Here is a 16,876-nt window from a genome sequence, read left to right on the forward strand (position 1 = left end):
GATGCTAAATATTACCTGTTGAAGAGTCTGACTCTGAACGTTAATTCACCTACCAGTACAAAAATTAAGATACATGAATAAAGAAAACTAAGCATCTGATTTACTGAGGCAATGGAAAACTACCATTTTACTGCTATGTATTTAACATTTTCTTTGTTATTGCACAAAATTGATTGCTTTATCTAAAAGTCACTTGTTTAGTTCAGGCCAGTTCTGAAAAGTGTTGAATCTTATTGAAGCGAGTGGAACTAGTCATATGCTTAAGGTTGTTTATATGCTCAAGTGCTTTGGGACACTGATTGGTTTAAAGTATTAATGGTTGAATTTGAAAAAAATTAAAAACACATTTTCTGATATTTAAAAACCCAGAAGTTTATAATCAAGCTATAGTACCACTCTACTTAATCCTCACTAATGCCCTGTATGTTTCCCCATAGAGATTACCCCCATGCAGGAGAACAGAAATTGAAAGAGTTTTAATTCACAGCTTTTTTTCCTCCTAATTTTTCCCTTTGCCCACTCCTCCTATATAATCACTGGGGATCCAGCTTCCTACATCCATGGACCACCACACACTATATGGATGTTGGGGGGTCCTTAAGATGCAAGGGCCCTTTGTACATATGCTCTATTCATTCCAACAGTCCTTGTGGTTTTGTATAGCCTCCTGTAGCACTGCTCCTACAGATGCTGCTAAGTGCCCTACAAACAATCACTCTAGTTGGGTTATGTTCTTCTCCCCATACCTCAAAGAAAGGCTTGCTGAAAATATGCTATATATGGTAAAAACCAAACTTTTAAAATTAATTTATGTGCTTATGTCTATGCTGCTTAGTATGGAGACATATTTAGACAATATTAAAGTTTCTACACTTCTGCATGAAACAGAATTTCTTAGCTTACTTTTTGTGTTCTTGGTAATAAACTACAGCAGCTGAGATCAAAACAGTCCATGACAAAAACAAACAAACAAACAAAACAAGACAATCTGTTGTTTTCTTATAGAGCGCCCCAAAGCCTTTGATACCAAAACTTAGTTGTGCTAGTGTGGGACAAGAACTGGTGAAGAAAAGGAAATTCTATACAAGATCCATAATTTGAGACAGTACTATTCTTTTCAGGTAGATTTTTTTTCTTTTTTTTCTTTTTAAAGTCTTCAGCTTCCTTACAAAATTTGAGGGGGGAGAAAGAAACCCCCACACACCACACCACACACACACTTTCATTTTGAGATACAAAAATTCAAAACTCCCCAAATGTAGCTTGATTATGACAACTTTTGGTGACAAAGAACTATAAAACTGTTTAACAAATGAGACACACCACACACAAAATTTTCAAGTGTATTTGGTGCCTAAGGCTTAGGTACACAAATCCATATTTAGACACCTAAATAAAAGTGGCTTATGTTCAGAGATGCAGAGCAACCACAGATCGTTTTGACTTCAATTAAAGACTTTGGTGTTCAGCATCTCTGGAAATCAGAAAACTTTTATTTAAGTGCTAACTTTAGGCACCCAAGTTTGAAATTTTGTCTGTATTAAATACTAATTACTTTGGCTATTTTCAAAACAAATGGAGATAATTGAGAAGAATAATGGGCTGAGCATGCAAACATTGCCATTTTCATTGGGTGTCAGAGACAACTGATCTCAAGAATGTTTCTGGAGATTAAACTGATTGCAACACCATTGTAAATTCATGTGAATTACTACTGTTATCGTTTTAGAGAGTCACACACAGCGATGTGAAACATGTTTGTTCACTGTATATCAAGTTACATCTGCATGTCTAATTAAAAAAACATACTTCATCTACATTTGTAACATATTAGTTGAACAGCAAATCACATTGCTCATTGTTAAATGAAAGAACTTTCATAATATATGAAACAGGATAGATTTCCTGGCATTTGAGCATTTAAAATCTCAAAACAGTATAACAGCCTTTCTGAGTTTTCTCAGTAAAAAAGAGTTCTAAGAATATAAGAAGTTCCATGCTCCTAAAATTGACAATTGGGAAGAGTGGCCAGAAAATAGAATAAAGGCAAGAGAATGAAAGCCAAGTAGCCAGGGGAAGAATGGAGAGGCATAACAGTAGCTGCCTCATGAAGATTGTGTTGAGATCTTAAAACAGAATTACATATCTACATTTCATACTTAAACATTTATTCTCCAAAATTTAACATGCTACTCTTCACAGGCCAATCAACTGAATTTGCCCTAGTATATTCTCAGTCTGAGATTTCTGAGATTCTAATGAGGGTTTGGGTTTTTTAGGTTCCCAAAAGATAAGACAGTCATACTCACCACAAACTCCAAACTTCACACAGAGACTCTCATAAATGCTTAGGGATAGAAAACTTAAAATATTTTCCAAATTAATCATACCCTAATTCATTGTTGGAAAGGTCAGGAATTATCCAGTTCACCCAGCTACTTCTGCTTTCCAACACTGCCCACTGTCCCTCACTATACCCCAGATCAGCTCCTCACATACTGCCCCATCTCTGGAGACCCATGGAAACAGGTTGGGCAGCAGAAAGTATGGGGGTAAACTGGAGTGTTCAGAGGACCTAGAGGTAAGCAAGACTTTTGGAAGGTAAAAGGATAAGTGAGATGGTCTCAGGAAGCTGAAGAGTTAAGCAGGCAGTAAGGTGGGGGCTCAGAGTGTAAATGGAAGTGGTACAGGACAGAGTATTTGGGATGAACCCAATATCGATATTTCTGTGTCAGACATTAGCGCATTCAAATTTGGCTCACCACGCTGCTGCTGCAAACTGCAACAGTATGGGAGAACTGAAGGACTGAGCAGGGGTGTAGGGATCAGGGGTGTAAGTGGCCATGATGGTTACAGTCAGGAAATTAATAGAGTAATGAAGTTGCATTAGGGTTTGAGTAGGGCTATGGGGGACCAGAAGGAAAAGCAGACTCTGTGGAAAGAGAACCTGCAGTATCTGGGGAAGCAGAGCTGGGTGAGGTATCTTGTGTGGTGGTGGAGAGTTGAGGGTATGCACCAAGGATCTGGCTCACAGAGACTTGGTCACCAATGGCACTGCTGCCTCAGCATCTCCACTGCACCAAATATGGGCATCATGGGGAGCCTCTGGAGCATGGAGGCAATGGTATACAGAAATTCAGTTCTCCTCAACCGGAGGCCCTTGGCCCAAATCACCCTTTTTTGTTCAACTACCTTTATATAGTCCCATTCCCGCCCCTCTCGCTGCAAGCCCCTCCATAAAGTCTACTTCTCTTTCAGCTCTCAGTCCCATTGCAGACACACACAAATGCAAACCTTAACTCCAACTTCATATTTGAAAAACACAATAAATGCTTTACAAGTACATGCATATGTACAGAGAACATATCAAACTAGCTGAGATCAGACATCAAGTTTGCATTTGAATGTGATTTAGAGGAAATGAACATGTGACCTGCAGTTGGTTATATGTTGGAAGTGCAAGAAAGTTTGTTGGAAAGGAGGAGTTTACAGATACCTTTGGGTTAAAGTATGTGAATTAATGTTACTTCGTGAGTGTGTTGACAGGAAATGCATGGCAGAAACCTTAACAGTTTTTTTGTGTGGTTCCACTCTGCAATCAGATTTTTAATATGTAGTCAGCCACTGTGTGATGAAGGCTAACAGGCCTTCTCCACCTCCTGCTGGAGGCACCTGCACCTTGATGCTCCCCAACCAAGGAAAAGCCACTCAGACTGGGCAACCAAGATGACAGTCCTCCAGAGGTGAAGAAGGCCAGGAGGAAATACTGACCAATCAAGAACCAGCAGGCTAGTGAAGGCGGCTTGCCTGCAGTTGTTCAGGGCAGAGTTAGGTGAGAATGGGACAGAGAAAGAATGTCTCAGAGCTAACCCAGAACCCAGGTCAGAACCTTGCTCTAACTTTTGGAACTCACTAGCTTGCACTTTGAAGGGTTTTTTTCTCTCCCTCTTTGTTTAAAAGCACAGCCAGCTGAGTCCTGAGTTGCTATTTTGTTACTTGATTGTTTAGAAACTGATGCCAAATTATGACAGAGGCTGCCCTGCCCCAAGCAAGCAGCCAAACCTTTCAGAGTATGGCGGGGAGCACCTGCAGTACCACTTGTGGAGCAGCCCTGCCTCTTACATACTGATTTTGATCCACATATTGTCACTAGCTCACATTTAATGAAGTGAATACTAATTAAGAATTTAAAAGATATTCATTATCTAAGAATTCAAAATATGACTTGTTAGGTATGGTAAAAGACACTAAATCTGTGTTTCTGTAGCGTTTGATGGTCTTTTGGCAAGCCTATTGTTAAATGAAGAATAAGAAAAGAGTAGGAACTTCAGACATTTTAAAATAGTGTATATTAGAAAAAACTGAATACAACTATAAATGTTAAATTTTAGCATCAGAATAATAGTAAGCAGACTACTAAAGAAGAAAAAAACCCACCTTGTATATAAGCAAACCAAAGAAATTACACACTTTTAGGAAAACTTAAACCTGTAATATGTCATGTTTTTTGCTTATTATTATTTTTGAAGTTTCTTTGATTAAAAGCAAATAATTTATAGGAGTAGCTATTTCTTCATCCAAAGGATATGAAGGATTGGGATGGATTGGTAAAGACTGATTAAACTAGCTTAACATTTTTTGTAAACAAAGGAATTGGAGAACAGATTCAAAAGATAAAAAATATGATCCACATTTAATAGACTTATTGCAATTATTTTTGAAAAGTATCATATTAGAAATCTAGGGGAAGGGTGGTGGGTAGAGGGCAGGAAAAGGGGGGAACAGAACTGAGTAAGAAGCCAGGATGACCTGGGATAAACAACACTTCCCTGCATTAGATACTAAAATATGCTAGGAAACATAATATTTGGTTTTAATATTTTTTGAAATATTTTAACTTTGACAAGATTTTAAGGAGCATATTTTTAATGCAGAAAGACTGAAGCAACATTGTTATAAAACTCAAATATAATGAATGATTTTATTATTGATGCTTTTGTTAGCTCACCTTTCTGAAGTTTCTTTGATTAAACAATAATTCATATTTTTAAAAAACTATTTATTGATCATTTTCAAACTAATATTTCTAAAAGCAGGTTTAAGTTTCTTTAAGAATTTTTTTCTTCTCTTGAATTATAGTTTAACATAGGGGAGACAAGAACACTGTATTGGGGTGCCCAAGGAAATGAAACAATACATGTTGTCTAAAAATCTCATAAATTTGAATGCAGTCCGAGCAGTAAGAGCTTGATCCTGCATCATTCAAGTAATGGGAATTTTGCCACTGACTTCAATGGGAGCAGGATCAAGCCATAATACAGCTGCACCTACCTTCCCTAGAGATGGTGACCAGAGACTCCAACCCCCAGAAGAATGCTTCATTTCAATTCCCATTCCTCCAGCATTTCTCTCAAACCACACTCACCTGCTTCATGGATAATGGGGGAAGAGAAGTCCATTACAATATTTTGCAGTACATTCAGTGTATGAAAGCAAAATTGATAAACCATTATTTCACAAATAAATCATTATATATGAAATATCTGAAAGTTTTATAAATCTTTTAAAGCTTGTTACAGCTTGCCTTTATTTTCCAGACAGAACTAGTCCATCTATATTAAATTTTGCAAGGTTCTAGTGCAGTTTCATTATTTTCTGTTTCCCCCTTTTTTCTATACAGTAGGATCAATTACTATAGTTCCTATCAAAATCACATTTCCCTCAGGGCGCACTTAGTAAATAAAAACAAGAATCCCAAAGGAATATCCTAGATTAAATTATCCTGATGGTTTGAAATGTGCTGGTTTGGGGGTTCCCAGAGGGCAGAGGCAGCTTGCAGCAAAACCATAGGAAACACATTGGCAGAACTGTCACTCATCTGAGAAAGCAGTGAATTTTCTCTCTCCCCTGCCTCCCTCCATTTTTAGTGACTGTGGTCTTTCCATGTCAAAATGAAGGTCATTGCCAAGGCAACCTGGTACAGCTGTACATTCCCTGACATATGGATAAATGGGGAATTTTACTCCCAGTGTCAGTGGTGAGAGAGTGATGTCCTGGGCCCTAATTAAGATTTAAATATGAGTTCTCATTAGTAAAGTCCACTTAGAAACTAAGGGCTTGTCTACGCTTTTTGGTAATTACCAAAAAAGCTGTTCTAGCAAAAGAGGGTCTACATAGAGGTTTGGCATGAATGGAGGCACATGCTCTGCAACCAGGTGATGCCTTTCTTACAGTCTTTGGCAGCCAGGGAGCCACTGCCATACATAATTATTGTTCACCTGGGTGAAAATGATTTGGGAGTTTGTAAGCGGGTTGACAATCATCAGGGAAAAGAGGGATTTGGGGCAGATCCAGTAGCTTTTCTCAGGGGTGATTATAAATTGGTCTGAAATGCTGCAATAGAGGGTATGGTAGGGAGCAACCAGGGCTACATGGGTTGACAATGAGAGAAGGCACATGAATCAGGAGATGCCTGAATTTGTAAATGAACAAATTATCCATCCAAAATCATCCATCAGAAAATATTGCATAGGGTACCAGGTTATTTATGGTCAATGGGATACACCTAATGAAGCACGGAGCAGACATATTTTTGACCGAAATTCAAGAGTGAATTTTTAACTTTCTGGGAACCCAACTAGGAATGAAGGGAACGGAGCAGAGCCAAGCCAATTGCTGGTGTCTTGTGGCAGGTGTCCAGTGAAGGTACTCATTCCAGGGTACAGTTCCCTGGTAAACTAGCGTTAGAAGTGAACTTAGGAGAAGATACCCCTAAGGAAGCTGAGGAAGTGGGGCTGGGACTCCTATGTTTGGTACACCAGGAAGACAACTCCCTTTCCAGAGCTTCCTTAGCCCTCATACAAGGGGAGGAGGTGGAGTGGGAATGGGTGCTGTCCACTCCAAACACGTGCAAACAATTAAGACAAGAATTGACCTGCACCGTATGATTTATTACCAGGTATTTCCCAGATGACTTAATAAAGCCATAGCCAAATGAAGCCATATCCCTTGTATGGCCAGGACAATAAAAATTCCAGTATATCTATTCTAGTAACTTTTCAGGAGTAGACAAGTCCTAAGACCCATTTAAATTGATTTGATCAACTCTTAAAACACAGTGGACAATGAAATCCCCCTTCAACAAGAAAAAAAATCCTCATCGTTTTGCCTTCACATCAGGTGTTTTACTCTGGACTGCTGACTGTGAATACAGAGTATCATTCTTATTTACCAGTGTCCAACTGATAAACTCAGACTGCTAAGGAATCACAATTGAGCTGAGAGGGCATAGTGAGTGGGTTCCCACAGGGATCTGTCCTGTGTCTGGTTCTATTTAGTATCTTCATAAATTATTTGGATAATGGCATAGAGAGTACACTCAAAGTCTGCGGACGATACCAAGCTGGGAGGCGTTACAAGCACTTTGGAGGACAGGATTAGAATTCAAAATGATCTTGGCAAACTGGACAAGTGGTCTGAAATAAATAGGATGAAATTCAATAAGGACAAATGCTAAGTACTGCACTTAGGAAGAAATAATCAATTGCACAAATATAAAATGGGAAATGACTGCCGAGGAAATAATAATGCAGGAAAGGATCTGGAGGTTAAAGTAGCTCACAAATTAAATGAGAGTCAACAATGTAATTCTGTTGCCAAAAAAAGAGAACAACATTCTGGGATATATTAGCAGGAGTGTTGTAAGCAGGATACAATAAGTAATTCTTCCACTCTACTCAGCACTGAAAAGGGCTCAACTCGAGTACTGTGTATAGTTTTGGACATCACACTTTGGGAAAAATGTGGACAAATTGGAGGAAGTCCAGAGAAGAGCAACAAAAATGATTGAAGGTCTAGAAAACATGACCTATGAGGGAAAACTGAAAAACCTGTGTTTTAGTCTGGAGAAGAGAAGATTGAGGGGGGACATGTTAACAGTCTTCAACTACATAAAAGAGGAGGGTGATAAATTGTTCTCCTTAACCACTGAGGTGGTCTTAAATTGCAGCAAGGGAGACTTCAGTTAGACATTTTGAAAAACTTCCAAACTGTAAGGAACAAATTACCTAGGGAGGTTGTGCAAACTCCTTCACTGGTACTTTTTAAGAATTGGCTAGACAAACACCTGTCAGGGATGGTCTAGATAATATTTAGTCCTGTCTCAGTACAGGAGGCTGGATTAGATAACCTTTTGAGGTCCCTTCCAGTCCTACATTTCTGTGATTCTATGTTCTAGACCAGTGGTCACCAACCTGGATCGATCCTGGAGCCTCTGCCAGTCGATCGCGATCTCCGGCAGTGCAGCGGGGCTACGGCAGAGCCCTGGCCCCATGCCGCTCCTGGAAGTGGCTGGCATGTCTCTGCAGACCCTGGGAAAGGGGAGGCAGGCAGCTCCGCATGCTGCCACTGCCCCCACACCCTCAGTGCTGACTCCACAGCTCCCATTGTCCGGGAACTGTGGCCAATGGAAGCTGCAGGCACGGACAGCTTCTATTGGCCACAGTTCCTGGCCAATAGGAGCTGTGGGGGTGGCGCTCGCGGGCGGGTGCAGCAGCAGCAGCACGCGGAGCCACCTGCTGCTCCTCCCCCTCAGGGGACACAGAGACGTGCCAGCCGGTTCTGGGAGTGGCGTTGGGCCAGGGCAGGCAGGCAGCCTGCCTTAGCCCCACTGTGCCACTGACTCCCAGCCAGAGCCTGCAACTCGCCCCCCCTCCTGCACCCCAACACTTTGCCCCAGCCCAGAGCCCCCTCCTGCACCTAAACTCCCTTGCAGAGCTTGCACCCCTCACCTCCTCCTTCACCCCAACCCCCTGCCCCAGGCTCAGCCTGGAGCCCCCTCCCACACTCCGAACCCCTCGGGCCCAGCCCAGAGCCTGCACCCCGTCCTGCACCCCCAACCCCCTGCCCCAGCCCGGTGACAGTGAGTGAGGGTGGGAGAGAGTGAGCGATGGAGGGAGAGGGAATGGAGTGAACAGAGCAGGACCTCGGGGGAGGGGCGGGGTAGATCCTGGGTTGATCTTAAATTCAAAAAGTGCTCTCGTGCATAAAAAGGTTGGAGACCACTGTTCTAGACAAACTGCTGTTATAGAAGCTTGATGTCTGCCTAACGAACTTTCAGGCAATGCACACTATAGACCATGATGTAATGTATATGAACTTGACAACCTGTAGGAACAAATAAATGCACTCATGCATACCACCAGCATATTCATTTTATGGGGCTGAGGTGCTGGCAGTGGTCAATATTGTGTTCATACTAGCTATTTACATGGGAGGGCTTGAGTATGGCCCCCATAAACATTATTGGAGTAGTCAAAACACAGGTTATTTAGTTAAGAGCAAATTAATAGTAAATAATTAAATCAGACATTTATTTCAATATATTTTCTCGAAAACAGTATTACATTTAAAAGCCTCCAACAGTCACCTGAATGTTGGGTCACCTTAATGTTCATGTCTCTGGATGATTTCCTCAGCTGCCCACTCTATTCCTCCGGCATTTTCAAGTGTCTTCATTGGGTTAATACTGGAGAACTAGTGTTTTCTTACACAAAAAATTCCCATACAACCCAGAAAAGTCTCACATCGTCTTTATTCTACAATGAGGATAACAGTCTACACCATAACCACGGCCTCTGATTTTGCACCTGCAAAAAAAATACATAAATCTATATTGTATGCAAACAAACAGCTGTGTGTACATTTCTGTAGACACAATCACTTTCGCATACATTTTGCAGGTGCAAAATTGAAGGCTGCAGCCCAAAATATGACCTTTACCATCTTTTCAAAAATCTCTGCCGTTGGGTTTTATGGAAAGTTAGTATAACAGCTACAAAGCAGAATACCAAGATTTGCTTTTAAGTAATTTTATCTACCTTTTTTTTTTAAATTAGCAGCAGAATACAGTAACAAAAATGATCCAGATGAATACACCGGCACTATAATATCTAGGGGGAACCTTTTACAGCAAACAAAATGAATTTAAAATAGAGCAAATAAAAAATTTAAGCAGAACAAAAAAGATATTCCCACTATTCACTACAGTATGCATTTTTACAGATTAATGAAATTTGGGCTATTTTAATCTCGCTCTCCTCAATTTTCTCAAATACGAAAAGGTGTTTGAGATCTATGGATTAAAAACTGAGTTACACAAGTGCTAGTATAAATATTCACTCTCTACAAAATGCTGCAGAGCTAGGGTCATCATCCTTGTTTGTTGTTCTTAATGTGTAACCTCTTTGAATCTCTCCACTGGCTTACCTTCTGCTAAGCGCTCCAAATTCTAACTTCCTTTCACAGCTCAACATTACTTTGCCCCTACCTACTTAACCGCCCTTTTCCTGTCTCCCATTGCCCCTCCACTCCAGCAGTAATGTCAGTTTATCACATGACTGTCTGCATGCTTTCTTCTGTACTGCCTCCTGTTCCATGTTCCAGACTTCCTTTACTCACCCACAAAGCCCCTATCGTCTCCATATTTCAGTCTCTCTTGAAGAGGCTCTTCTGTCTTTAGAAACCAATGGAGTTTCTATTTGATTTATACTAACATGAAAATTGATTTAAAAAAAATGAACATAACCTTATTTTGTGGAGAGCTGGTAAACCAACACCTGGAACATAATACTTTTTGTTATACCTCTTTCCCCTGTTTGTTTGTATGTCTAGCGTAAGACTGTGAGCTCCCTATTCCTTCTTGTCTTGCTAGAAAATACTTAGCCTGCTGTGGATGCTATTGTAAACAAATACATAATTCCAACATACAATACCACTCTAAAACTGTGCATGGCATGCCTGTACACAACTTCTCTACCAATTACATAATAAGAGTTTTCATTTTATATAATTGCATTTTTTAAACCTTCAGTACTCCCTTTGAGAATAAGGTTATCAGATTCACCAATAGTGAAACAAGTATATAAAGTATCTAATGTCAACAGTGGGATTCTCTTTACTGTTGTAACTTTCTTTTGAAAAACATGAAACCAATTATCAGTACAGTAATCTATATTAATTTAAAAAGCGTTGGAAATTTATTTAAAAAAAAAAAGATTTTTTTGAGACAGTCTGGATACTAAACCTTTCAGACCAGTTATGTGGGATTTAGTATCAACTATTTTATAATTAAATGCATTGAGTCTGTGTTGCTGCAGTCTAATTTTTAAATTTTTAATTTCAGTCCATTCAAAGCAACTCTGGGGAATAGAGAGGGTTTTTCCCTGTCCAGATTCAATAATTTGTAATCCCATACCTACTAACACAATCTATGGAAGTTATAATTTTAGTTTTTTTTTAATATTCCAACAGGAAAATATTACCCAATGGTAATATACTGCAGCTTTGTATATATGGCTATAAAATAATGTTCTATTTTAAAATTTTGGGGTCACACTTCTGATATCTTCAATAATTCAGCTACATGAATACTATTAAAAGCATCAAACTAGAATGGGTAATTTCATGCCTTTCTGTCTTCATGGGAAATAATCAACCAAAAGAGAGAATACGGTAGTATAAACAAGATATATAAAAATCTAACTAAAATGAACATAAAAATGCCACTAACCCAAAGCATGAACTGTTCCTCTATGCTTCTTTGAAATCTTGCTTGTCTTAATTATATGTAGAGCATTTTCTTTGAACTGCAGTTCACAAAGTCTTTCAAGAAGAACTGTTATTTCTTCTGTGATGGTATCCAGATAAGTTTCATTAATAAACATCAGTGTTGAGGATGGATCTACAGTACCACTTAGTATATACAAATCCTCTTTTATCATTGTGCATAGTGTAGGTATTGAACTTTTGTAACCATGAACCACCTTATCAAAGTTTGTTTCACCACAGCTAGATAGAACACAGTTCTGAAGAAGTTCAGAAACCAATTTATTCTGCATGTTTTGGTACTTGGTTAGAACTTCTGATTCTGGATATAGAAACAAAAGGTGTTGTATGCATTGAGTTTTAAACTGCATTTGCTGTTTTAAAGTAGCAGTATTTGTTTCATGAGGACTCTGAAGTCTATTTACTAAGAAACGTCGAAGGTGTAATCTCACATCATCCCAAACAGACTTGATATTCATAGATGAATCATCCTCAATGGCATGAAGGGAAGCTCTGGATGTTAACTCAAAAGATGTCCCACTTGGAGTACATGGAAATGAGACCCCACACTGACTGGAGAGATCCAGAAGAAAGTGTAGTATCATTTCTTCTTGATTTTGTTCATTCCTCAGCAAGCTTTGCTAATAATGATAAATTATATAGTATTTAGAGATGTTGCATGAATAACTCTATTTACAAAATTAACTTTATGTTACAAGATGTACATTATTTTTAATTGCAAACTACAAAATGATAATTTCTTACCAGGTAACTTGATTTCTCTGAGTCCCTTCATGTTAGCCCAGGCACAGAGTGAGTATACATTCTCTTACCAATAAAGATAAACAGGGAAAAAAGCAGTTTTTCTGATGTCACTTTCTGTATAAAATGGCTGTCTGATGACTTAGTTCAGTTAAAGATTCCCTAAGCAATGACAATCATAAATAACTAAAACACACACAGGAAAACTTTCAGAAACTCAAACTCAATTTCATCAATACAATAAGGTATTGTCTTGGCTGGCATACAAGGACTTGGAGTAACCAAATCACAGGTAAGAACATGCATCAGCATTCCCCTCTTATGCCTTTCCAGATAGTACTCATTCTAAAGACATTGGACAGATACCTAGAAGAATAAAGACTGATGAATCATACTACATAGGAACCACCTACCATTGGCAGAGACTGTAATATAAAATCTGTAATGACATGAAGCACGTAAGAACATCCATAGTATCGCTGGTAGAAATTTTTTCATTGAAATGTTTTTTTGATGAAAAAATGACTTTTCACAGAACATTTTTATTTTGATAGAAATTTTCAAAGAAAAAAGTTCTGTTGTCGTTTTTAACTAGAAAACAAATGTTATTTCACTTAAAAATTTCATTTTCCAGTTAATTTTTAATAAAAATATTCAGCTCTCAGTTTTTGAAAACCAAATAGAAATTTGTAGGTTTTTGTTTCAGATTTTCACTGGAAAAAAAAATCAGGATATTTAAATATATATATATTCAAAATTTCCTGTGAAAAATAACTGGAATTTTTCTGTCAGCTCTACCTCACAGTTCTAAAGGGAAAGCACCAACTCTCGTAGCTACCAGTTAAGCCTTGGCAGAAGATGGAGCCTTTTTACTCTGGTTAGCCCATCCTGAAAAGCAAATGAGGAACAAGTCAAAATAATTAATTTGAGACGGGGAGAGGAGGGGGAAATAAGTGGTAGATACACTGGAGGGTAGGGATCGGATACAGAGGGACCTAGACAAATTAGAGGATTGGGCCAAAAAAACCTGATGAGGTTCAACAAGGACAAGTGCAGAGTCCTGCACTTAGGACAGAAGAATCCTATGCAGTGCTACAGACTAGGAACTGAATGGCTAGGTAGCAGTTCTGCAGAAAAGGACCTAGGGGTCACAGTGGACGAGAAGCTGGATATGAGTCAATAGTGTGCTCTTGTTGCCAAGAAGGCTAACGGCATTTTGGGCTGTATAAGTAGGGGCATTGCCAGCAGATCGAGGAACGTGATTCGACACTGGTGAGGCCTCATCTGGAGTACTGTGTCCAGTTTTGGGCCCCACACTACAAGAAGGATGTGGAAAAATTGGAAAGAATCCAGCGGAGGGCAACAATAATGATTAGGGGTCTGGAGCACATGACTTATGAGGAGAGGCTGAGGGAACTGGGATTGTTTAGTCTCCAGAAGAGAAGAATGAGGGGGGATTTGATAGCAGCCTTCAACTACCTGAAGGGGGGTTCCAAAGAGGATGGAGCTCGGCTGTTCTCAGTGGTGGCAGATGAAAGAACAAGGAGCAATGGTCTCAAGTTGCAGTGGGGGAGGTCTAGGTTGGATATTAGGAAACGCTATTTCACTAGGAGGGTGGTGAAGCACTGGAATGCGTTACCTAGGGAGGTGGTGGAATCTCCTTCCTTGGAGGTTTTTAAGGCCCGGCTTGACAAAGCCCTGGCTGGGATGATTTAGTTGGGAATTGGTCCTGCTTTGAGCAGGGGGTTGGACTAGATGACCTCCTGAGGTCCCTTCCAACCCTGATATTCTATGATTCTATAACTATTGCTCATGACAAACTTGGTAGGAATTCATAAAATAGAAACCTTGTGCTTTCCATGTTCTCCTGGATCAGCACTAAGCATCAAAAAGGCAATTCTAAGGATAAATAAATCTTCCCAAGACAGTCTTGAAGGACTCAAAGAGAGGATCTGCTACATTTAGCACCAGGATTGAGGTCCCATAGGGCAAGGTGGGGGGCATCATGTACCTGTCCTGGCTAGATTTGGACTGATACATTTACAGGTGCCAGGTTGAAATTACATTTCAGCTATATTGGTAAGGGAGAAAGAAGGGAAGCAGGTATGGAGCTGATGAAGTAACAGGACTGCATGTATTGTTTTACTTCATCTGAAAAGGCCTCTAATGTCTAGTAGGGTCAAAGTTCTGGTCTCATGGCTATTTAAGATACAATGGGACATATTACAACCAGAGGGCTCTGTTCTCCCACCACCAGCTCTTCTAATTGCATGGAGCCCAACCCCTGGTTTGTGGTCTGTCCAACTTCTTCTAGAGTAAAACTGGTTGAGAATATTTCAGCGAACCATTATTTTTTGTCAGAAAATGATGATTTGTCAAAACCAAAAGTTTTTGTGAAAAAGGTCAGTTTTGATGAATTTCCCATTTTGAAAAAATAGTTTTTAAGTTGTTAAAATATTCTGTTTTGACATTTTCTAAATGAAAAAAAAAATCAAATTTTGGGGTCAAAATGACATTTTGCTTCAAATGTAAGTTAATTTATAGTTTAAAAAAAGCTAAAAAGGAAGGTCAATATCAAAACAAGACATTTTGATTGACCTGATCAAATTTATTTGAGGGATTTTCAGTTCACAGACATTTCTGAGATGTTGATGTTTTGCCCAATTTGGGATGGAAATTTTTTTTAGAAATCTTTAAATATTCTCATGAGAAGGGAAAACTGTTTTCTGCCCAGCGCTGCTCTAAAATGCTCCAATATGTAGGAGAAAATAAAAGCCCTGTCCTAACCTGGATAATTTTGATGAAAAGGATAGGCTATATCTTCACTGAAGAAAAAACTAAAAAACTAACCAGACAACATAACTTCTCAGCTGGTGGAGATAAGAAAACAAATGAACAGGACAAACCAGCCAACCATATGTGTTTATAAAGTGAGTGGCATCATAAAGTGAGTGGCATCACAATAATTTTGCTTTTTTCCTCTCTCCATCTTCTTTCTTGCAGAATGATATATATGCACTCTCTGGGCTGACATTAATGGAGCAAATATAGTGGATAAAATAAAGTTACTAAAAGACAGTCTGAGGGAATGAAGTTATACTCTATATAAATGCACATGTATCTATGCATATTACATACACACATTATATATATTACAGAATTATATGTGCACTCACACTTACACGCAAAGTTTATTTTGTGATATTATCTGTATTCTTTTACAATTTTGTGGCCCCCATGAGGCAAGTGCAAAATTTTGCAGACTCTTGCGATATCATAATCAGAATCTGCAGTTTACTCTGCTGAAGTAGCAAATCTAGATTTATAGTATTTATAGATTTTTTTTTGATGATGTATATTCAAATATGCTGTTCTAATAAAAACAGAACAACAGAACTTCAACAGATGTCAAACCAGCCAATGAGATTCACTCCTTTGAAAGATGAATCCAAAACACTGTTGATGAGTCGTTGGTGCTGCTTTTGAAGCTTAAATGGGTCATTTTCAATTACAAAAAAAACTATCTAAACTTAAACAGTGTTCAAAGCCTTTTGGAACTGAAATAATGCTTTAAAAAGAGTGACTACATCTTACAGACAACATCTTGGAGTTAGTACTCCTCAGAAAAGGACCCCCTACAACACACTTTGAAGCTCTGGAAGCTTAGTTTACATTTTCAGAAATCTGTTTGAACAATGCCTATGTTAAGATATACTTTTGCATCTGAAAAATAAGCTTTAAAAAACACTTGAAAAGATGCTGCAGTGACTTTGCGTGAAAAGCTGCTACACGAGGTGTGAAGGATGGATTTTGTACCTACCATGTCCATATCAAGATAGTGACAACAGAGTACTTAAAACATACACACAATACAATAAGGTAAACAATAAGATTTTGTTATAAAAAAGTTGTGGTTCATTTAGCCAGGATATAATTTAATAAATGCATCCTCTTATTTAAATGTTCATCTTTTAAATTATTTAGAATTACTAGATACTGTGTAGAGTGACTGAGATATTACATCACAGCAGGTAGTCAGACCTCAAAGAATTTTTTAATATGACCATAAAGGATCACAGTCCCATCAAAATATGTAGTTGTGTTGACAGTGTGACATGCTTGCCAACAACATACTGTCGTAGTTTGCACTATTCTTAAAACTATTATATTGTTTCAGCATGTTAAAAATAAACAAAGGCCTTGACAGACCAACCCACATAAGTATCAGGAGCAATAGTGAACAAGGGTTTTGTCCTACAGAGGATGGAGAATTACAATCCATCATCTAAAAAGAACAGGAGTACTTGTGGCACCTTAGAGACTAACAAATTTATTAGAGCATAAGCTTTCGTGGGCTACAGCCCACATCTGGGCTACAGCCCACGAAAGCTTATGCTCTAATAAATTTGTTAGTCTCTAAGGTGCCACAAGTACTCCTGTTCTTTTTGCGGATACAGACTAACACGGCTGCTACTCTGAAATCCATCATCTATAACAGTAAGATAATTAG

General features: G+C 38.8%; 1 protein-coding gene across 6 annotated transcripts in view; it reads right to left on the minus strand.

Annotated features, from left to right (window-relative positions):
- The window catches only part of KIAA0825 (KIAA0825 ortholog), a 406,249-nt gene that overhangs the window by 284,113 nt on the left and 105,260 nt on the right, over positions 1–16,876 (minus strand). For all 6 annotated transcript variants that reach the window (XM_034773042.1, XM_034773043.1, XM_034773037.1 and 3 more), the window contains one exon: positions 11,570–12,245. In XM_034773042.1, coding sequence (XP_034628933.1) covers positions 11,570–12,245 — 676 coding nt within the window. The remainder of the gene's footprint in view (positions 1–11,569; positions 12,246–16,876) is intronic.

Source organism: Trachemys scripta, chromosome 6, assembly GCF_013100865.1.
Source record: "Trachemys scripta elegans isolate TJP31775 chromosome 6, CAS_Tse_1.0, whole genome shotgun sequence".
Classification (NCBI taxonomy): domain Eukaryota; kingdom Metazoa; phylum Chordata; order Testudines; family Emydidae; genus Trachemys; species Trachemys scripta.